At 43.3% G+C, this 22,607-nt stretch overlaps 1 protein-coding gene across 4 annotated transcripts in view; it reads left to right on the forward strand.

Moving 5' to 3' along the window:
• Nucleotides 1-22,607, forward strand: part of DOCK1 (dedicator of cytokinesis 1) — a 278,248-nt gene that overhangs the window by 237,581 nt on the left and 18,060 nt on the right. For 3 of the 4 annotated variants that reach the window (XM_058810726.1, XM_058810728.1, XM_058810727.1), the window contains exons 41-49: nt 1,004-1,145; nt 1,357-1,435; nt 1,758-1,842; nt 2,610-2,696; nt 5,962-6,138; nt 7,495-7,578; nt 11,618-11,755; nt 14,929-15,074; nt 19,291-19,489. In XM_058810726.1, the coding sequence (XP_058666709.1) occupies nt 1,004-1,145; nt 1,357-1,435; nt 1,758-1,842; nt 2,610-2,696; nt 5,962-6,138; nt 7,495-7,578; nt 11,618-11,755; nt 14,929-15,074; nt 19,291-19,489 (1,137 nt within the window). Of the gene's footprint in view, nt 1-1,003; nt 1,249-1,356; nt 1,436-1,757; nt 1,843-2,609; nt 2,697-5,961; nt 6,139-7,494; nt 7,579-11,617; nt 11,756-14,928; nt 15,075-19,290; nt 19,490-22,607 lie in introns of those variants that run through there. The other variant, XM_058810729.1, reaches the window with a different exon arrangement.

The following is a 22,607-nucleotide window of genomic DNA, read 5'->3' on the forward strand; positions in this document are numbered from 1 at the left end:
TAATTTTAAAGTTATAAAAAGTTTAAAGTTTATGATGGCAAAAATCCAATCCATTAATGTGAGTCTTTTTCTGCATATTCCTCCTTAAATCTGCATTATGTTTCTGTTTTTCTCTGCTACTCTTTTTTGCTCACCTGAGTGCCTTTGAATAAATGTTTATGTATAAAAAGCCTAATCTGGTTTATTTATTGACATCCATTCCATCATTAGCTGTGGAAGGTGGAGGAGACATCTTGGATTTGGTAATAATTTCTCTCAATATGTTTTCAATGGCCACCAATGCTACAGATTCTTGAAATCATGTTTTGAGGTGATTTTACTGTGGCTTTAAAAAATACCTGAAGGAAACATGGGCTTAATGATCCCAGGATGGAATTAGAGATGAGAAAAAGATATTGATAAAGTATTGATTATGACATAGTGTGAGGAGTGAGAAATTCCTCTCATACTGAGAAGTGCTAACAGCGTTGGTTAGCACTTCTGAGGTCCCAGTTCTGTACTGGGAGCACTGGTTTTAGCTCTGGGGGTGCCCCTGTGATGCCTTGTGCAACCTGCCCTAGAACAGAGGCTGGGCAGAGCTCCAGAATAAAGCAGGGATTGATTCAAAGCATCTCCTCCATGGATGCACCTTGGGCAGCACCAGAGCCCAGCCAGGGCTGCACCCAAGATGAACCAAAATGGCCCCAAAATGCACGGCCGGGCACGGGCTCTGTCCCTGGGATCAGCTCTGCTCCATTTGCACCTTGCAGTTCATTGTCCCATTCCAGCTTTAGCCCTGCAGTCCCACCCTGCTTGTTTTTCTCTCTGCAGCCCACGGGGTTTGTGCTCCTGGGCTGAGATTTGGGTCATTTGTCCTTGGTGCCCAGCTGGAGCAGGAATTGTTTTGTGTCCCTGCTCTGTGCACAGAGCTCAGCATCCCTGATGTGAGCCCAGCCCCACACACTAAAGCAGCACAGAATGGGAAACACAGAAAAGTTAAACCTGAGCCATCATGTGTTTGCAGAACAAAGTGTTCATTTACCGGGGCAAGGAATACGAGCGCCGCGAGGACTTTGAGGCGCGGCTGCTGACGCAGTTCCCCAACGCGGAGAAGATGAAGACAACGTCACCCCCTGGTGATGACATCAAAACCTCCTCTGGCCAGTGTATCCTTGGGCTGTACACCCACTACACCCAGTGCATCCAGTGCATCCAGCAGCTCAAGTCAAGGATTTATGGCCAACAAGTTGCACTTCCGCCCTGATGGGTGTAATGCACCAATTTTGTTGTTTTGTCCTTTTTTGTGTGTGTTTCTGTTGAGCTGATTGCTCTATGTAACTGAAATTCCCTTTTCACTTCTTAACCCCTGAAATTCAGATATTCAGTGCTTCACTGTAAAGCCCAAACTGGATTTACCCTCAAAATTTCACAGGCCGGTGTCAGAGCAAATAGTGAGGTGAGTTTGGGTTGAGTTTTGTTGTTTCTCTGTCCCCTTTATATCACATTGTTGTAATAGGAATCTGTGCACAGTCAAGGGGCATGGACATTGTGAGAGCATTTAATGGTGATTTTTACTATTGGCACACAGTCCAACCCACTGGAAAATAGTGATCCCATATTTGTTCATTAACTTCCTCTAATATTAGAATTTAGAATCCATTCCTAAACTGACAGCATTTGATTTTCATGGTGCATTGGGGCTTGGAACTGCATGATCTCTGAGGTCATTTCCAACCCAATCCATTCAGTGATTCCATGATTCTTTTCCCTCTTTTCAGTTTCTACAGGGTGAATGAAGTCCAACGCTTTGAGTATTCACGTCCTGTTCGAAAAGGAGAGAAAAACCCAGACAACGAATTTGCAGTAAGAAATTATGAAGAAAATAAACCACTTTTGGTTTGCTTGTTTATCCCCCTCTATTTTGAGCATCTGAGCCATTCATTATCTTTTGCTTGTTGAGAAATAAATTCTAGGTTTAAAGGGATTATTTTTCATAGAAAGTTAATTAAGCCAATTTATCATGTTCTCGTTTATACCAATAGGAAAAAAAATGGGCAAAGCTGTATTTTGTAAAAATAGCTCTTCTGAGAAGTGATTTTAAATAGTTACACCTGAAACTCGTCTTGCTGTGAAGATTCCAGTCAGGCATCTGAAAATCTTTTGTCACTAATACCTTTTGCTTTTCCTGGCTTTTTTTTTTTAATAATTTGTTTCATCTAATGGTCAATAAATGAGTGCTGTGAGGAGGTCCTGGCAAGGGTGCCCAGAGCAGCTGTGCAGATCCCTGGAAGTGCCCAAGGCCAGGTTGGATGGGGCTTGGAACAGCCTGGGATATTGGAAGGTGTCCCTGCTCCTGGAACTGGATGGATTTTAAGGTCCTTTCCAACCCAAAAACATCCAGTACAACCAGGGGATCTTTCCTTGGTGTTCTCCTTCAGAAAGGAAGCAGTTGTTCCCTGCTAAGTCACATACCAGATTTAAATCATGCTGCTCCATTCTCCATTTGGAATTTCCCCCTGGCTCTGTGACATCTGCCATACCTTGGTCATTGTCCTGCTGCTGATGTTTTAGGGCTTTGCTCGGGGTCCCAGCTGTCCATGGATAACGTGACACTTGTGTCCCCTTTGCAGAACATGTGGATTGAGAGAACCATCTACGTGACAGCCTACAAATTACCGGGGATCCTCAGGTGGTTTGAGGTCAAATCAGTTTTCATGGTAAGATGAGCTTGGCTGTGTTGAGATTGTGTAGAAAATGGGGGTTTTATACAGCCAGGGAGCATTTGTGTGTCTCAGTGGCTGTGCTTAGATCTGTGAACAAGGAATCCATGGGGTTGGACCTGGCACATCCTGAGGGAACCTGCTGAGGGTGACTCAGGCAATGCAGCCAGCTCTCCAAGGCCTTCAGCCTTTTCAGAAAGCATTTGTGTCTCTCAGCAGGTGCCTAGAATGAAGAGAAACCTGAGGTGGTGCAGGGAAACCATGCTCCATCCCAGACAATCTAGCCTGAACTTTATCAAAGAGGAGCTGCATATTTTGATTGTCATTAATTCAAAATACCCCAATAATCAAAGGCATTGTATGGCTGCCACTCGTGGTTAAAGGTTGTTTTTGTTTCTTCTCCATATTTAGCTAAATATACCCTCAGCAACCTCACAGAGTAACTCCAAATTACTCATTTCTCTGTTCAACCATTTAGACTGTTTAGATAAGACATATCCATTAAACGCCTTTAAGATTAAATTATTCTTATGCAGCTGTAATTTTTAAGTAGCAATAAAAACATTGTTACTGCGTTTTTGAAATCTCTCTTGTGAGGCTTATTTTTAAAGGAAAAGAACAATTTGCATATGATTAATTAAAACCTTTTTCATTGCTCCATTGAGGTTATGTTGGACAGTTGTATTTGGATGAACAGAAGTAATGCAGAAAATTACTATGGTATCTATAGTAACAGAATATGAATGTGATGTGTGACAGTAACAGGCAGCTGAATAAAACACATTGAATTTTTAATGAATTTCGTAGTTTCAATATAACCCTGATGGAGAAGATTGTATTTATCTTCGTGATGGCAAGAAGTGCTGTTTGATCTGGCAGATCTGATGCCAGTCCTGATGAGCAGAGAGCAGAGCCTGACAGGCACTTGGTGTGCATCCCTCCTGCTCTGCCTGGCACCCAAATGGGCACAAACCCCTCAGCCCTTTGGGAGCAAGGATTGTGTGAGTTGCAGAGCTGAGAAATGACAGCAGAATGGAACTTAATAACTGCTACAGATAACTTCTGACCTCCTCTGGCACAGTTCCCACAAAATGGGTATTGACTTTCCTCAAGATCTCTGTCAGCTAAAATGCTGCAAGGAGGATCACAGGGTTTACATCCCTGTAATGCTAAATTGTGATTATGGATACAGATATTATTGATCCCTTGCTAAGCACCAGGGTACTCCAGCAGCTCTGCATGTTTCATATTTTATTGATGGAACTGGAATATCGTTAAAGGGAGAGGTGAGATTACATCAAATCAGTGCTGAGAGAATGGAGTAATTTCATAAATGCAGTGTATTATGTTACATAACCCATAGGAACATGCAGAGTTGCTTTAAATCTGCTGGCTTTTCCAATTCTTTCTGAGTACTTTTATCTAAACCTTTGCAATCTGTTCATTATCTGCAAGGAATTTGGGGCCAGTATTCCTTATTCTGTATCTGATTTCCTTTAGCTGGGCACAAGAAGTTGTAGGGGAGAGGGAGCAGCCAGAGAATTAGAAATCAGATTTTGAATCACACTTGAATTTAAAAAGCAGAAATGCTAAACTCTTTTTGTTTTTATCTTGGAATTCTGTACAAATGTCTCAGGAGAATGTAATTCCTGTTTTTCCTGGATAGAGTGAGGAGTGCCCAGAGTGGCCCGGGGTGCAAGGCTCAGAATTTACACTTATCATAAATAGCTTTCACCAGGTTCCAAAGCCCAGTTTGTAGCAGTGAGATGGCAACTGCAATTCTCCATCTGCTTTTAAAAAATTAGAGGGAGTGTTACAAGAGTAGTAAAAGAAAGGAGAATGAGAAAGAAAGCCATGATTGCTGCTACAGAAAAGTCAAAAAGCTGTCAGCTCAATGAGTGCTAATTTCTGGAGATGCTCAAGAGCTTTAAAAGCAATGGTTCATCAACACATTATTGCACAGTTATAAGGCCATTAATACAAGTGACGGAATGCTAAATTTAGCCTGTGATGTTCCCAGCAGTTTTGCCCAATCGGATGCTGGATGTGGCTTCACTCCCCAGTCCAGATTCCCCCTGGCAGGCTGGGCTCTGTCCGAGCCTGGCCTGCTCCCATTCCAGCAGAGCCACCAGGCTCCTTCCCTGCCTCCAGAACCATTCAGCAGGCAGGCTGCTCAACATGCTAATTAAAACATCCTTGATGTAATCAGCTGGCAGGTGTAAGAGTAACAGCTAAAGAGATTTGATTATAAGTGGTTCTCAGAAACAGGGTAAGCAACTGATAGCCAGGTAGAAGTGCTGCTTTGTTTATGTAGCATTTATGTAAATGAGGCTGTAATCAAATATACACTTGCATTTTCCTCACAGGCCTCAATTAACCTTCCTTTCCTCTCCCTTCCACATAATTTTTTTAATACAAGCAGGCTGTGGCTTCCAGTGGGGACTGTACACTCAGGGTCACTGCAAGTTACTGATTTTCAGCCCATTCACTAATATTTAAAATATTTTAATTCTGTTTTTTTCAACATGAACTTTTTGAAAGACACAGTAGCTGGGCATAAAAAGTACCTGGAGGTCAGTCCATTAAAATAAAGCAAGTTTTAGACAGCATAAGAGCTAATTCACCTCATGAAGGCAGCTGAGGTGACTCTTCAATAAAGTCCAGGTAGAAAGAAAATTTCTCCCTTCAGTTCTCGATGGTCAGATGAAGAAAATGTGACCTCTTGGGAAAAAGCACAGCAGATAGTTTAGATGTCATCTCATCAAAATATTCAACTCGATGTCCTTGGAAACACACCAAAGTAATCACTGCAAAAATATCTTCCTGATTTTTGAGCGGCTTAGGATTACATTTTCCATCAGGAAATCCACGTTAAAGTTATCATTTCTTTCTTACTGTTACGTTAAGCTGGATCTTCTTTGTGCTGCTAAAACTCACCAACCCTTAATCTCTGATGTTCTCCTTAATCCTCCAAAAAACCTCACGTGATTGCTGCCAGAGCCTTTCTGGATGCTGTGCTGGGATGTAATCCCTCCTGCAGCAGCAAAATGCAGTTAACTTCCTCCCCTGATAGCCATCATCATATCAGTTACTGCAGCACAGAGATACCAAATACCTCAGTCACCCTTTCTGGTCATTATTGGTCAAAAATCTCCCAATAACCTCAGTTCTGAAAGTTCTTGAATGTTTCTGCCCAGGGGGTTTTGCTGGGCAGGTTAAAAACTCTGCCCTGGTTTGAAATCTCCTTTTGTTTGGGTTTCAGGTGGAGATCAGCCCGCTGGAAAACGCCATAGAAACCATGCAGCTGACCAATGACAAGATCAATAACATGGTGCAGCAGCACCTGAACGACCCCAACCTGCCCATCAACCCCCTGTCCATGCTGCTCAACGGCATCGTGGACCCTGCTGTCATGGGGGGCTTCGCCAACTACGAGAAGGTAACGCCAGGGTTCCCTGGATTCCACCAGGATTCCCTGGATTCCACCAGGAATCCCCTGGATTCCACCAGCTTCCCCTCAATTCCACCAGGATTCCCTGAATTCCATCAGGAATCCCCTGGATTCCACCAGGATTCCCTGATTTCCACCATGTTCCCCTGAATTTTATCAGGAATCCCCTGGATTCCACCAGGAGTCCCTGAATCCCACCAGGAATCCCCTGGATTCCACCAGGATTCCCTGAATTCCACCAAGAATCCCCTGGATTCCACCAGGATTCCCTGATTTCCACCATGTTCCCCTGAATTTTATCAGGAATCCCCTGGATTCCACCAGGATCTCCAGAATTCCGCCAGGATTCCCTGGATTCCACCAGGAGTCCCTGAATCCCACCAGGATCCCCTGGATTCCACCAGGTTCCCCTGAATTCCACCAGGATCCCCTGGATTCCACCAGGATCCCCTGAATTCCACCAGGAATCCCCTGGATTCCACCAGGATTCCCTGATTTCCACCAGGAATCCCCTGGATTCCACCAGGATTCCCTGAATTCCACCAAGAATCCCCTGGATTCCACCAGGATTCCCTGATTTCCACCATGTTCCCCTGAATTTTATCAGGAATCCCCTGGATTCCACCAGGATTCCCTGAATTCCACCAAGAATCCCCTGGATTCCACCAGGATTCCCTGATTTCCACCATGTTCCCCTGAATTTTATCAGGAATCCCCTGGATTCCACCAGGATCTCCAGAATTCCGCCAGGATTCCCTGGATTCCACCAGGATTCCCTGGATTCCACCAGGATTCCCCGGATTCCCCCAGGATTCCCTGCCCTACTGGGAGGAAGGGCTGGGAGAGCTGGGATTGCTCACCTGGAGAAGAGAAGCTCTGGGGTGACCTCAGTGTGGCCTCCCAAAGCCTAAAGGGGCTCCAGGAGAGCTGCAGAGGGACTGGGGACAGGGATGGAGGGACAGGACACAGGGAATGGCTCCCAGTGCCAGAGGGCAGGGCTGGATGGGAGATTGGGAACTGGGAATTCCTGGCTGGGCTGGAATTCCCAGAGCAGCTGTGGCTGCCCCTGCATCCCTGGCAGTGCCCAAGGCCAGGCTGGACACTGGGGCTGGAGCACCTGGGACAGTGGGAGGTGTCCCAGGGGATGGCACTGGGTGGGATTTAAAGTCCTTTCCGACCCAAATCACTGTGATTCTGTGATTTTACAATTTTCACTTTGTGTTTGTAGCTGTTACTTCACAGAATTTTTAAGCTGATCAATTTATCTTTGTTGTAGCTCATTCCTCTGGTAGTGGATGTTTCATTTTCTGAATAATGGCTCATTCCTCTCTCTCTCTCAATTAGGCTTTTTTTACTGAAAAATACATGCACGAGCATCCAGAGGATCATGACAAGATTGAGAAGCTGAAGGATCTGATTGCTTGGCAGGTAAAAAACTTGAAGTCAGGTTTGGCAGAGGCAGCTGCTGTGGAAAGACAGCTTGGTGTCACTTTGGAGGAAATTCAGACATTATCCTCACCTTGGATACATTTCTTTGCCATTTAAATCTGTTTTGGAGCTTGAGTTAAAGTTCATCTTTTCAAATCTGACATAATTGCTCATTTTGATAAACTAACTTGCAGAGAACAAATATGATCAAGATATTTTCTTTTTTCTTCTTTTTTTTTTTTTTTTTTTGTAAACACAGTAAGTGACCATCTCCCATCTGTATCAGATGAGAAAATATTTTTTTCAGGACAAACAAGAGACAATTTCAGTTTTGTTCCATAGTCACATATTGGACATTTTTCTGTGGTCTCAGTATAATTTTATGATAACTTAAAAAATAGCAGGGGTTGATTGGAAATAGTTTTTTTTTCCCACAGAAAAAGAGAGTGAATCATTGTCTTTTCATATTCAGTTCTGTCTTTATAATAAAGGGAATAATTTACATTTTGGTAGATTTCAGTCTTAGAGGTAGTAGAGCCAAAGCTACAGAATTCAAAAATAGAATATTCTCTGAAGGCCTTAAAACTATCAGTGAGTAAAAAACTCTTTTGGTCTGACAAAAAAAAAAGGCATTTTTAAATTTACTTTCTTGTGAGCTTTTAGAAAAGATTAGATTTTATAAGCTTTAAGTTCTATAGAGGAAAATAATTCGGTCCCAGCAGACTGACTTGGTGTCAGGTCTGTCTTTGCCTCTGAGAGTGAAACTTCAAATGAATTCCAAACACACTTTCCCTCAGCAAAGGCTCACTCTGGTGACACTTGTGTATAAAATAATATTACAATTTGAAAATAGGTACAGCAGCTGATCACATTGTATTGTAATTATTCAGAGCTTTTAAACACATGATTTCCCATCAGTTTTGTACTTCAAGAACAACAGGAACCAAGAGAATAGAGAAAAGGGATCAACATTTATTTTTATATCTGAAAATTAAGAGTCACTAAAAGCCCTTTCAGTGTTTTTAAATTGCCTTGGATGTTTCATACACATTTAAGGGATCCTAAAATTTAAAATTCCTCTCAAATTACTTCAGTTTCCAGCCAGGTGGGAGTCAGCTCCCATATATTGGGAGAGGGATGTGTATGGAAGCCTTTGAGGGGCCTGCATTCATCCTGGGCTGACAGGGATGGAAAGCAAAAAGGAGATTTCATTTTTCAATAACGTGGGGCTTGGAGTTCTGTAATCTCATGGAATTTTCTCCCTGCTGCATAAATCAATTGGGTATATGAAATAGGAGCCTGACAATTGTATTACCAGCTGACCAGTTAAATTCAGTTTTTTTCATCTCCTTACCTCTTTCTCCACTGTGCCTTGGAATTCATAATTCATATAATTCCTGTGAACTTCAAGTGTACATTTTGTTTCTTTCTCTTATTAATTCAGATAAATTCCATTAGCAAAGCAATGTCCATTTTTGTCCTTCTTGGTGCTTTTCCAACTTAGGCAAAAAATGTTCCCATGCAACTGCACCATTTCAAGCTGGTCTTTCATTTTAACATGAAGATAATGAAATGATTGATTGAAATTAAGGCAGAGAAATGAATGATTGATGACATTAGTCACTCTGAATTTAGCTAAAGTATTTACAGAACAGCGAAACAGAAAAATACCACAGCAAATCAAAACCTTGTGCTCCTTCTACAGAGATGAAAGAACTGCTGCATACCAAACTCAGGTCTTACGCTCATATTTTATGATCCCCTTGCTCTGAAAGATTATTTTCAAAGATTAGTTTAATAATTCAAATCAATGTCATTTTTTCAGTCTTTTCAGCCAAGCAGATCAAGATTTAAAAAAAAAAAAATCAAAAAGGGGAAACAAATCAGGGAATAATTTCAAGTTGCAGTGGAACTTTATAAAATTTTAAAATCAGCCAAGAACAGAGTTATGAAATAAGAAAATGCCCTTTCTTCAAGGCCAAATTAATTGGGAATATGCTGAATGTGGCAAAATTCTGCCTCTGACAGGTGTCAAATTCCATGTCAGGCATCATCAGCACATTTCCCTGTGTCTGGAAAGGAGACACAGGAGGAGTTTGGAAGAAGGTGAAGCAGAAATGGTAACACAGTTGGAAGGTTCTACCTGAACTTGATAAATGTTAAAGGGTTAAGTGGAGGACAAGGAGGCCAAATATCCTGACTCAGCAGCCTCACATTCTTCTGTGGCAAAGCCATGGGACAATCATGAATTTCAGCTTCTGTAAAAGATTAACAAACTTCTCCTCCTTCTCCTCCTTCTCCTCCTTCTCCTTCCTTCTTCTCTTACTTTTTCTTCCCCTCCTCCTTGGCCTTGTTCTTGTTCTTGTTCTTGTTCTTCTTCTTCTTCTTCTTCTTCTTCTTCTTCTTCTTCTTCATCTTCTTCTTCTTCTTCTTGTTGATGTTCTTGTTGTTGCTGTTCTCCTTGTTCTTGTTCTTCTCCTTCTCCCTGCCCCCACATTTTTTCCCTACAAATAATGTCATTTGCTTCCTGTTCTTGATTTTCTGACCTGGAGGTGGCTGATCCCCAGGACAGATTCTTCAGTGCATTTTCTACCCATAAAATGGTCTCACATGCTTCAGTTCAATAATTCCAGTGTAAAAAAAAATCCATTTCCGATGTCAACAGTTCTTTAAAATAAATGAGCCAAGTGACCACTTATCCCTCCAGAACAGGAGGGTCACAGTGTGGCCTGGTAATTATGTAAATTTAGAAATTCATTGACTTATTGAGAGCAGGGAAAACTTTCTGGTTTCATGCTTAATTTTTGTCAAGTGCAAATCCATATGCTTATACATAGAAGCCACTACATTTTAAAAAAAAGTCATTATTCTTCTCTTTGTAGTCTTTTAGGAGAAGCACCTCTGTCCATTTACATAGTGCCAAATCATCTTGATAAAATTTCTCGAGTTTGTTCATCTGTAATTCATCTGTGTATTTATTATTCTCCTTATTAATAAAGCTGCTCCTTCTGATTGCTGCTCAGTCTTATTAGAAAAATCTGTTTTTAATCAGTATTATGATTTAATTATGAATTATTAAGAAGAAGCCTCTTAGCTTGATTGCTGCAGAGAATATCTGAGTTAGAATCAGAGCACTGTGTGGGCTGAAACGGACCTGGAAGAGGAAATATTTTTCCTGAGCTGGAGGTAGAAAACTCTAATGGTGTGTCTGGGTAGCTGTGGGAATGAAAATGTCTCTCTTAAAACATTTCCAAAGGTCAGCTACACCTCCACACTAGGAACTAATTATATAATCCTGTGCTGGCATGGATATTTTGTGACAGAAGCCTTGAAGATAAATGATTATTTTCAGTTACAAAAGAGAATTAATTTAATTTTTCCCTCTTCTGTTTTCTTCCCAGAGAAAATAAAATACTTTTGCTAAGGAGAACTATATAGCATCTAAAAGTGTATGTTTTATTAATAAATATTGCTCTGCAATATATATCTGTCCAAGGATGGAGCTCATTTGCAGCTTTAGAAAGAGCATTTATTAAAGAAAACATAAACTATTTTTGTCTTCAGGGTTTTATCCTCATGGAACTGGGAAAGGATTTGATATTAATAACCTGTTGTGAGACCCATCATTCATCAGTTTGGTGTTTTAAAGTACAGAATCTGTGGGGGCTTGAGAATGGAATATCACAGGCGGGTTTGTGCTGTGGGATGAATCCAGCATGGGATTTCTGGGCAGAATTAGGGCTGAATTAAATGTAAGGGACTTTGTTTAACAGAAAAAAAGGGAAATCCTGGGTTTAGATCCTGTCATGCATCATATGCAAGGAATGATGATGGTCACTGTGATCATAATAATAATTTTTGTCATTTTTATTATTGTTGTTATTATTATTGTTATGGTTGTTATAATTACTATTACTATTGCTCTTATTGCTAATATTATTATCACTGCACGAGCTCTTTCCCTGCGGTGGGAGCCTCGCCCAGTCCCTGGGCTCAGGAGGGGCTGGGCAGGGTGGAGCAGCCAAATTCTGCTTTCCAGATCCCATTCCTGGCTGAAGGCATCCGGATCCACGGGGAGAAGGTGACAGAGGCCCTGAGGCCGTTCCATGAGAGGATGGAGGCGTGTTTCAGGCAGCTGAAGGACAAGGTGGAGAAGCAGTACGGCGTCCGCGCCATCGTGAGTTCCCTTTCTCCATTTCTCCTTTCCCCAGTGTCAGGAATTCCCTTGAATTACAGCAGCTCTCTATTCCTGTGTGATGATTTCATTGATTTAACAGAGCAGTGTAGATGAAGAGTGTTGTAGTGTGTTTTTAAGTTTCTCAGTTTGCTCCCTCATTTTATGTATGTTCTCCCTTTGTTCTCCATAAATGGTTCCTCTCTTCCCAGTTTTCCCGCCACTATTGCCCTGACAGTTGAGTTACTATGGTTACCCCTGCCCCCGTTAGTTGTCAATCTCCCAAGTTACATAACTGCTCCTCCCTTATCCCACCATATAAGTAAAGTTTTCCTCCCCCCTGGGCCCAGTCAATCACCCCCCACTCCTCCCTGCTTTCGAGAACATTCTTCTCTCTGGGGTTGTGGTTGGCTGGCGTCCCGGGGCCCCTCCTTTGTTCTGTGCTTATTGGATAAGTTCATGCGTCAGTTTTCTTATGTACAGCCCCACATGTTCCCCTATTGGTTAGCTGGGCTTCCCCTCCTTTCTCCACCCCTTCCCTGTAAAAACTCTGTCTCCTCCCGTGTTCGGGGCCATTTGCTGTGGGTTTTTCCACCTGTTGGTTGCCCTTTTTGCTGCCTGTGGGCTCCTCAATAAACCGACGTTTTACCCCAGCAAGTGGTCGCCTCCTCACTCGTCTCGTCCTGCGTGAACCCAAGTCCGCAATCCAGCCCAGCCCGAGGCCAGGACGCCGAGGGGGGCTGGCTTCTGATGCGCAGGGGCGTCGGCCGCTTCTCCCCTTTTGCCAGCCGGACTTAGGGCCGCGCGCGCCCTCGCGCAGAAGAGTTCCTGCTTGTTCCCAGTCATCATCAAATTATGGAATGCTGAGCAGATGAGAGATGTTGAGGGAGCCTTAGTGCTTTCATTTCCGAGCATGGGAGCAATTCCTAAACTGCCTGAGTCTGTTCTTTGAAAGTCAAGATAATCCTTCAATTCTGAAGGATTTGGGTTTCAAAAGTGAGTTTAAAAATGGGCACTTAGCAGGATTCTTCCAGAGCTGAATGTCACCTTTCCCTAGGTGGAATTCCTTTAGGGAAGGGAGAGCTGTGCTGCTTTATGGTAGCATGTGGTTGTACCTTCACTGAATGTAGGCAGGCAAGAAAGACACACCTCCTACTTCATGGATTTAGAAGGACTGAAATTCACGCTTTTCTCATTCCAGCAACTTATTTCCAGTTGCTGCTTCATCCTTAAGGGAAAGCCAAGAATTTCATGGTGTTTCCAGTAGAGGTTTGTTCCGCTTTTCAGTGTTGAGTGTGAAGGTCAGAACAAACAAAACAAGCAGCTTTTTAATTCAGGATAGAATTGATAATTCAGTCAAAAATACATGGATTGGGTGCTATTATGAGATCCTATTTTGCCTGGAGCAAAGGAGGCTCAGGGGCCCTCGTGGCTCTGCACAGCTCCTGCCAGGAGGGCACAGCCGGGGGGAACAGGGACAGGAGCAGAGGGAACGGCCTCAGGCTGGGCCAGGGCAGCTCAGGGTGGATTTTGGGGACAATTTCCTCATGGAAAGGGGGCTCAGGAACTGCCCAGAGAGGTTTGCAGTGCCCATCCCTGTGGGTGTCCAAGCAATCAGTGGATTTGGACTTGTGCTCTGAGCTGAGGACAAGGTGAGCACTGGGCACAGCTTGGATTCCATCTCAGACTTTTCCACCCTAAATAATCCTGGGATAATGTCTGTAGCAATGACATCTTTTTTTAATGGGGACACAGATCTTACAGGGAACATTCCAGCCTTTGTGCTATCCTTTAACTGATGTTCTGTTTGTGGTCCTTCAAATCCCATCTTATGAATTTATATATTCAGGGAAAAGTTCAAACAGTAATTTATTCCCAGAGAGAACAGAAGTAATTAACATTAATGATACCTGCATGTCAGTCACTTCAGTAATATCCATTTATATCATCAAGGAGATGACTGGAAAGTGGTGTTATCTCTCTAATTTCACTCTACCCACCAGTAAGAATTTTCAGGATTGATGCAGTTTTATCTCTTCTGTCTTCCTTGTACAAGGCCAATTTACCAGTAGTTGACAGGGTGGAAAATATACCTGTAATTAAACAGCATGAGATTCTTATTTGTTGACTGCAAGAGTTCAATTATTTTATGCATATATCAGTTATTAATGAGTAACAAAGCTTGGAGAAATATTCACAACTCTGAAATTGTCTGAAACAAAACCAAAACTTTAATATATTTTCTTCTTAACTTGGTGTCACTCTGTAAATTGGCTCTCTTGATATTTTTGACATAAAGTTTCTCTTTGTGGATTTTTACTTTGGGTTTTTGGGTTTTTTTAATGAAGTCCATTTCATGGAAATATATTGACAAGCAGTCACAACGATGGCAGAGATGGATTAAAAAATTATATGTAAAAAGATCATTTTTTTAAGGGCAAAATGTAAAAAAGCATGGAAATACTATTGGAACAAAGGAATTCTTGGAATATACTTAAAATTATACATCTGCCTAAATCTACAAATTTTTTTTTTTTTTTTTTTTTTGTCCTTTAGGTGAATTTCCTTTAGAACCTATTTCTTTGTTGGTAACATGAGATATTGGTTGTTATTAATTTATTAATGCTACCAAACTCTACCTGGAAGGAAATCCACTGAACCTTCCCCTGTTCCCTTTGGCGTGTGGATATTTGTAGCCAAGAGAAAAGCAAAGGCACAGACACACAGAGCCTTGTGTCCCAAGGCTATTTCTAGGATTCACATCCTCTGAACCTCAGAGAAAGAAAAAACAATTCTTGTCTCAATTGCTGCTCCTCTTGTTGTTCACAAGCGGAATGCATGGTGGAAGGTTGTTTACCCGAAGGGAATTGGTGATTGGATTCTGGTGTGTTTTGATTCACTGACCAGTTGAATCCAGGTGTGTGTTGGGACTGTTGGCTGACAGTCACGAGATTCTGGGAACTTGGGTTGACTTGAGTTGGGTTTTTGAGATGAACTGACAGGTTCAGTTTAGATGTAATGTAATATAGTGTAATATAACATAGTATGATAAAGCAATTAATTAGCCTTCTGATATCCATAGAGTCAGACACATCATTTCTCCCCTTTGTTGGGTTGCCTGCTTTTTGCAGTAGATTCTTTGGATGAGGCAGTAACCTGTGTCGTTTCCTGCGCAGCTGGCGGGGCTGGAGGAGCGGCGGGGCAGCCGGCCGCGCTCCATGGTGCGCTCCTTCACCATGCCCTCCTCATCCCGGCCCCTCTCCGTGGCCTCCGTGTCCTCCCTCTCCTCGGACAGCACTCCCTCCCGGCCCGGCTCCGACGGGTGAGTGCGATCCCAGCTGGGGATTGGCCCTAGAAATCCCTGGGGTGGGGAATATCCAGCCAGGGATTGTCCCCAAAGCTCCCTGGGGTGGGGAATCCTCAGCCAGGGATTGTCCCCAAAGCTCCCTGGGGTGGGGAATATCCAGCCAGGGATTGTCCCCAAAGCTCCCTGGGGTGGGGAATCCTCAGCCAGGGATTGTCCCCAAAGCTCCCTGGGGTGGGGAATCCTCAGCCAGGGATTGTCCCCAAAGCTCCCTGGGGTGGGGAATCCTCAGCCAGGGATTGTCCCCAAAGCTCCCTGGGGTGGGGAATCCTCAGCCAGGGATTGTCCCCAAAGCTCCCTGGGGTGGGGAATCCTCAGCCAGGGATTGTCCCCAAAGCTCCCTGGGGTGGGGAATATCCAGCCAGGGATTGTCCCCAAAGCTCCCTGGGGTGGGGAATCCTCAGCCAGGGATTGTCCCCAAAGCTCCCTGGGGTGGGGAATCCTCAGCCAGGGATTGTCCCCAAAGCTCCCTGGGGTGGGGAATCCTCAGCCAGGGATTGTCCCCAAAGCTCCCTGGGGTGGGGAATCCTCAGCCAGGGATTGTCCCCAAAGCTCCCTGGGATGGGTGAGTGGGGAATCCTCAGCCAGGGACTGTCCGTGAAGCTCCCTGGGTTTTAAGGGTGGTTGGCATTCCCAGATCTTGGAGCTGGAAACAGCTGGGAGGGCTGGGGGTGTTCAGTTGGAGAAGGGAAAATCCAGGGAGACCCAGAGTTTTTCCAGCACCTGAGGGGGCTCCAGGAGAGTTGGAGAGTGTTGTGATTGAGATGGAGACAATACAAAGCAACACACTCCATTTTCAGAAGGCTTCAAACTACTTTTATTGTACCATGCATGCTTTTTTACACATTCTTACAAAACTCATAAATTTACACTTTACTCATTGGTCAGGAAAGACGAGAGCTCATTGGAACAGAGTTGCAGGTTTCTCTTATTTATTTTCTTTCTTTCTTGGTTTCTGTGTCAATGACCTTGGTAGGAAATTCTTTCAGTGGTTAACGTGGATCATACTTCTCTCTGGCTCACAGAAGTTGCTGTAAAACCTCTTCCTCGGGAGAGGGACTGGAGACAAGGGATGGAGGGACAGGACACAGGGAATGGCTCCCACTGCCAGGGGGCAGGGATGGATGGGAGATTGGGAAGGAATTCTTGGCTGTGAGGGTGAGGAGGGGCTGGGATGGAATTCCCAGAGCAGCTGTGGCTGCCCCTGGAGCCCTGGCAGTGCCCAAGGCCAGGTTGGACATTGGGGTTTGGAGCAGCCTGGGATGATGGAAGGTATCCCTGCCCCTGGTACTGGATGAGTTTTAAGGTCCCTTCCATCCCAAACCATTCCATGATTTTTTAAGTGACAGCCTAAAATTGGCAAAAAAACCCCAACCTACAGAGACATTTCTCTCAAGGTCTCTTATTCTCTAACCCAGATGAATACAGTGTTCCTTTTTGCCCTCTAAGCATTCAAACGACACCAAAACCCCCCAAAGAGGAGATCAGTTCCCTTTTTGGAGTATCACAGGTGTGTGAGGGATGCTCTGCAGGCCGTGTGTGCAGCCAGCCCTGTCCCAGGAGCTCAGGGCAGGATTACCTGACTGCTCAATCACTGCTGCTCACTCCAGCTGCCAGAGGAAAAGCTGCTTATGGCAAGATTGTACTTCAAGACTTATCAAGATATTTCACATGAGAACTGGGAATTCTGTTGATAAGCCCTGTCTCATAGTCACATCCCTCAAAGAACAAAATAATCTGTTTGCTGTCTGGGCTTTCCATACAGCCTCAGAAGTCCCTGCTCTCTCTCTTCCTCCCCTCAGGCACCCCTGTAATCCAGAAATGCAATGTTTGACCAAGGCAGCTGATTTTTTTAAAGCCTTCTGAAGGGCTGCTGATTTACAGGGATGTGCTGGAAACTCCTGTGCACCTTCAGAGGGGAGTTAATACCTGGCTAGAAACTAAAGGCATCAAGTAAAATTAAATCCAGCACCTAAGGACCAGCAGGATGCTTGCCTTGATTACAAAGAGTTTATTGAGTCATTGGGAGGAGCTGTGGACAGCTCAGCTCTCATTCCACTGCCCTCTGGGATGCTTTCACACTCTGGTGTAAATGTGGGACAGCAGAGATCCTGTTTTGACTAATTCTGAACAAAGATGTCTTGCTGGAACTTGGGCAGGGCAACCACCCAAGTAAGTGAGCAACTTTTGTTTTATCTCAGAAGAAAAATACTTATTATTTCCCTGCCTCTTTCTGGTTTTCCCTTCAAAATCTTTAAATGCATTTTACTTTGTGATTGGGTATTATTTCTTCAGATTCACCTCTCAGCTGTGTTGTGGTAGGTGTCACATGGCAGTTTTTGAGGGTCTGGTTCTCCTCAGGGTGTATTTTCACAAAGATCCCACAGTGCAGCTCAGCTCCTGCTCTGACCCCAGGGCTGTACAGGACAATAGCATGAACAGCTCTTGTCACTGAGAAGACCTGAAAATACCCCTCATTTGTTTGGAGGAGGAGAAGAAAAATCATCAGATATAAGTAATATGAAAAACCTCAAAAATTCAGTAAAATCATGTGGGTAGCTTGGCACTGCTGGCCTGGCAGAAGTTTCCTCCTGTTCCTGCTGTAGTTGCTGGGGTTTATGGTCAGTTCTCCTCTTGTCTTTCCATGTCTCTTCGTAAATTAAATTTGAGAATAGAGATGAAGCCAAAAAACAATTAAACATGAAGCTAAAGGAGTGGTCTTATCAAATCACCCAGTTTCTATTCAATGTCATTTCCAGCTCCTGCTCTGGAGCTTTTTAACAGCAAAGACTCAAAGCAGACTTTGACACAGGATGTGTTTTACAACTCCCAACTCTATGTATAAATAAAACTGACTTCAAAAAAGAGACTTGGATATATTCCCTGCTTGGGATGGGATTTAGAAATACAAATGTGAGCATTGCACTCAGTGGTGGGGAGCAGGAGAATCCTGGGGGTCCAGTGGGATTTCTCAGCTCTTGGCAGTCCCAAAGTGCTTCCAGTTGGTATAGTATGCTGACCCATTTTATATTAATAATCCAAATAATTAATAGTCCTAATACAGTGCTTGGAAAGGAAGCAATTAATTATTGTCTGAAGGATGGAAATTCCTCTTGTGAATTTGCAGTTGGCCTCGGAGGTGCTGGCACCACCCAGTCCAAAATACACAACTCAGGTTCCTAAAAAGTCCTGGTGCTGGGAGAGCTGGGCTCTGCTCTGGGCTCTGTCACTGGAGTTCTTTGTGGCCCTGGGCAAATTGCTGCCTTCCCTTTTCCTTGTCTGTAAAATGGGATGGATAAACTCATGGGTTTGTTTCCAACCTGTGGCATTCAGCATTTGGGAAATGGCTCAGGGGCTGCAGGTGCAGGTGCTGCTTTGAGCATCTTCCCATCAAAGGAGCTGCTGTAGAGTGAAAACAACAACAACAAAAAATAACAATAATTTGGGATATTGCTGCTGGGTATTGCTGCTAATGGTGGGGATTAGGATAATGTCAGTGCAGACTGTCTGAAATATGAATTCTGGAATTTCACAGCAAAGACTGTGGCCTGTACCTGCATGCACTCCATAGCATGGGAAATGCTTTTCCAGGGCTAAAATGTCCTTCTTTGGGAAGTTCTGGTTTGGTGTTGGTTTAGTAATGTGGTGGTTTGAGACAGCCTTTAAATCTGCCAGCATGATTTTGTTTAGGTGTGATCTTAGTGATGTTTTTCATTTATAATATAAAATAAACCATAAAATACTTTGTCTAGCCAAGAGTGCTCCAACCCTGGCAGTGTCCAAGGTTGGAGCACCCTGGGATAGTGGAAGGTGTCCCTGTCCATGGCAGGGGGTAGGACTGGAGTTTCCAGGTGCCACAGCATGGAGAGTGGCAGTGCTGGTTGAGAAACGCATTTTTTGTGTGAAATTCAGGAGTTTGTGCAGCCAGAAACCAATAAATTTACTGCAGAGCAGGGAAATCTGCAACTCTGCTTCTCCAGCAGTCCTGCAGTAATTTTTATTATAAGACAATTATGGTTGTGTGACCTTCTGCCCCTTCCTTCTCCCACTAATGAGTTTTCCTGGATTAGCAAAGCCTCATTAACTCGGGTGAGACTTTGGGAAATATGTAAATAAAAGTTAGTTGTTTTGAAAACAGCCTTTTATTGATCTGAGCAACAACATTTCTCCTTAGGTTCGTGCTGGAGCCCCTCCTGCCAAAAAAAATGCATTCTAGGTCGCAAGATAAATTGGACAAGGATGACCTAGATAAAGATAAAAAGGAAAAGAAGAAGGAGAAGAGGAACAGCAAGCATCAAGAGATATTTGATAAAGAATTTAAATCTACTGATATTTCTCTGCAGCAGGCTGAAGCAGTGATCCTTTCAGAAACGGTAACTTTATTAGCAAGGAAAGCTTTATCTAATTCTGAGCCATGTTCTCTCTCTTTTGAAATCAAAATGTTGATTTTTACCGTTTAGCTCCTTTGTAGGCCAGAAATAACTCTGAGGGGATACACCACAGTGTTAATATACATGCTAATGAGTCAAAAATACAGATTTGATTTACAGTGGGGAAAAGATCCTCTGAAAATCTTCACCCAAAGCTCTGGGTGACTGTTTGATACAGGAGCAGATGGCACAGCATAGCTGAAATAAATGCTGCCATCCCAGTTGGAACTGCTGCTTCCCAGTAGGTTGGGATGGATTTGCCCACATTTCACTGCAGGACAGTGTTTGGTGGGACATTCCAAGGTCATTCTGTCAGCAGCTGTGTGTCCTTGAAGGGCTGTTTGGAGCAGAAAATCCTGAGCTGTTCCTGTGTGTAAGGATATTAAAACCAGGGCATATCTCCCTTAAACCCTCTCTTCTTGGCTTAGATTTAATTCACTGGAACTGTCCTCAAGGCTTAGGCAACCCGAGAAGTTGGAGCTGGGAAATTGAAAGCAGGGATGTCTAAAGCTGGAGCAGGGAGTCTGTGAACTGACTGTGACCTCCAAATCTCTGCCAGGACACCTGTTTGGAGGCCAAGAGTTTAAAATTGCCTCCCAGAAATAAATGGAATGTTCTTTTCAAGATCTGCACAAGTACTTGTAGAGCCAGCTTTGCACTCAGCAGGGTCTTGTTGGTGCTGTGTCATTGATACTGGATTTTGAAACTTTCTCTCTCACCTGTGATAACTGGATCCTTTAATTCTTTCTGTTTGGTATTTATAGGAAGATATTTACATGTTCAGCCACACTTCCTCTGTTTTCTGGATTTTGCCCTCCTTTTCCACTCAAACATGAGTTAATCTCTCACACGTGTCTTGGGACAGCCTGAGAAATCAGAGTTCTTGTGTTTCATGTGCCCAGTCAGAAACTCCAGGAAAATCCCATCTGAGGGTCTTAGGCTCTTCAACTTTGAAACCAATGAGTTTTTCCATTGACTTCAGTAAGTTTTGCATGAGCCTTGGTTTGGTTAAATGGAGATTCCTCCTGCACAGATTTCCACATCTCATGATTTTGCACCTCGCAGCAGTTGTGTTTTGACTGATTGAGGACTGGGATCACCATGGCAGGACTTCCAGTGGCATCTCCCAGATCCCAAACAGACCAGCAGAGCTCCTGGGGTGTCACAGAAGAAGGAAATTGTATTTCAGGGCAGCTGAGTCAGCTGGAGCAGCTGGGAGGCATCCAAGGATGTGGGGAGCTGGCTGGTGTCACTGCCAGGTCACTTCAGCTCTCAGAGGTCTTGGACATTGGAAAAGTTTATGACAGAAAAAATGCAAATTCTGCCTGGAAGGGAGGGCAAAATAACCCCTCAGGGCATATTCCCATTTGGCATCTGAGGAGCAAAAATCAGCAAAGCCCAACTTGGTTTGACTCAAGTTCTTCCAACCTTCCCAGTCAGGAGCTTTCAGTGGCTGACTGGGGTGAGCAATATTCCCCTGCTTATGGAGAGGGAGGGAAATGAAATGTCAGAACTAGTTACTTACAGTTATTTTGAGCTTCTTCAAGTCCACAGATCAATAATATGAAAAGGAGTTTGCTGTAGAGAGAAAAACTCTCCCTTTTCAGCCTCTGCAGAGGCCTTGATGAGCTCCAAGACGACTGAGTCAATTTGGAACGTTTGGTGGGAGTGGGGTTCATTTTTAGGTGAAGCAGAAGAAACTCTTTTGAGATCAGTTTACACGAGTGCTTGCCCAATTCCCAGTGCTGTAGTCTGGAATTTTTAACAGATAAAATCAAGGATGAGTCTAAAGATAAAATTTGTCTAAAAGTTTTTGCGTGCTGGAGGCATCCCCTGTTAATGATGTGAGGGGAAATTTGGTAGAAATTCAGCTTTCCCTGTGTTCAACATTCATGTGCAAGTTCCCTTTTTAAGCTGAAATTACTCCCAAAGCACTTCTACCACCATGCTCTATGAAGAAAAAGACATTTTGCCTTTTTCTGCATTAAGAACTTGGAAGAAGAAAGCTTGCTGGATTAAAAGTGGTGAAGAAAAAAAAATAAGGATTGGGGTTTTTTAAAAAGAAAAGTTGGGAGTACAGATTTGTCTAGAAATGGAAATTTAAAAGTTTCTAAAGTGGCATTTTAGTAATTAATACTTTTAGTTACTAAGGTTTTTATTACAGACACTGGATTCATTGTGGTGAGAATTTTACAGATCGTTGTGCTGTCACTCATTCAATTAAAACATTTCAGTTATTTGGTGAATTTTTTAAACAGATTCTTAGTTCTGACTTCTGAAATATTTGGGGGTTTTACAGCAGAAGACAAATTTACAGAGAAAATCAAGTGAGAAAAATGCCAGTGGCCATCCCTATTTCTGCAGAGCTCCTGCTGCTCTTCCCAATAATGATGTTGTGTGAAGAAATGAGTGTTTCTAGTCTTCTGTGGGCTCTTCTTTTTTCCAATCAAATGAATCACCATGGAAGAGCATGGGGAAATTCTAAAACTGCAGAATTATTTCATGGAACTTGTAGGTTTGCATGGAAAAACAGCATTCAGAGTCTGTTTAATTGAATGCTTTAAATACTCTTCCCCAAATTTCACTGCACTCACCATGAATTTATTGACTGATCAAACCCCAGGCCTTAATTACATAAAACAACAAAGATAAATCAAGCACTTGAGTATGTGAAGATATCAGTAATATCTTCATCATTTCCTACAGATTTATTGTCTTCTTTTAAGTATCACATCAACTTCTTCAACATAAATTGTCCTTGTTTGCTTTGATCCCAGGAGCTGAGAGCAAAGCCAGCTCTGAGGCCAGGTAGTTAGCAGAGCACTGGGAGGCTGCAGCTGGAAATCAGGAGAACAGGCTGTGTTTTATTGATTTGGTGGTGTCTAACATCACTCACCATTGATCTGCCCTTGGCTAGACCAGGAAAAATTAGCAATGGCTTCATTATGGATTGGTGGCCTCCCAAGAGCTCATATTCCTCAGCAGATCTGTGATTTGTGTGGAGCTTTCAGAGGAGGCCCAAGTTGTCAGTCACAGGAGAAGCCGACATTGATTTCACATT

Source organism: Ammospiza caudacuta, chromosome 9 (genome assembly GCF_027887145.1).
Source record: "Ammospiza caudacuta isolate bAmmCau1 chromosome 9, bAmmCau1.pri, whole genome shotgun sequence".
NCBI lineage: Eukaryota > Metazoa > Chordata > Aves > Passeriformes > Passerellidae > Ammospiza > Ammospiza caudacuta.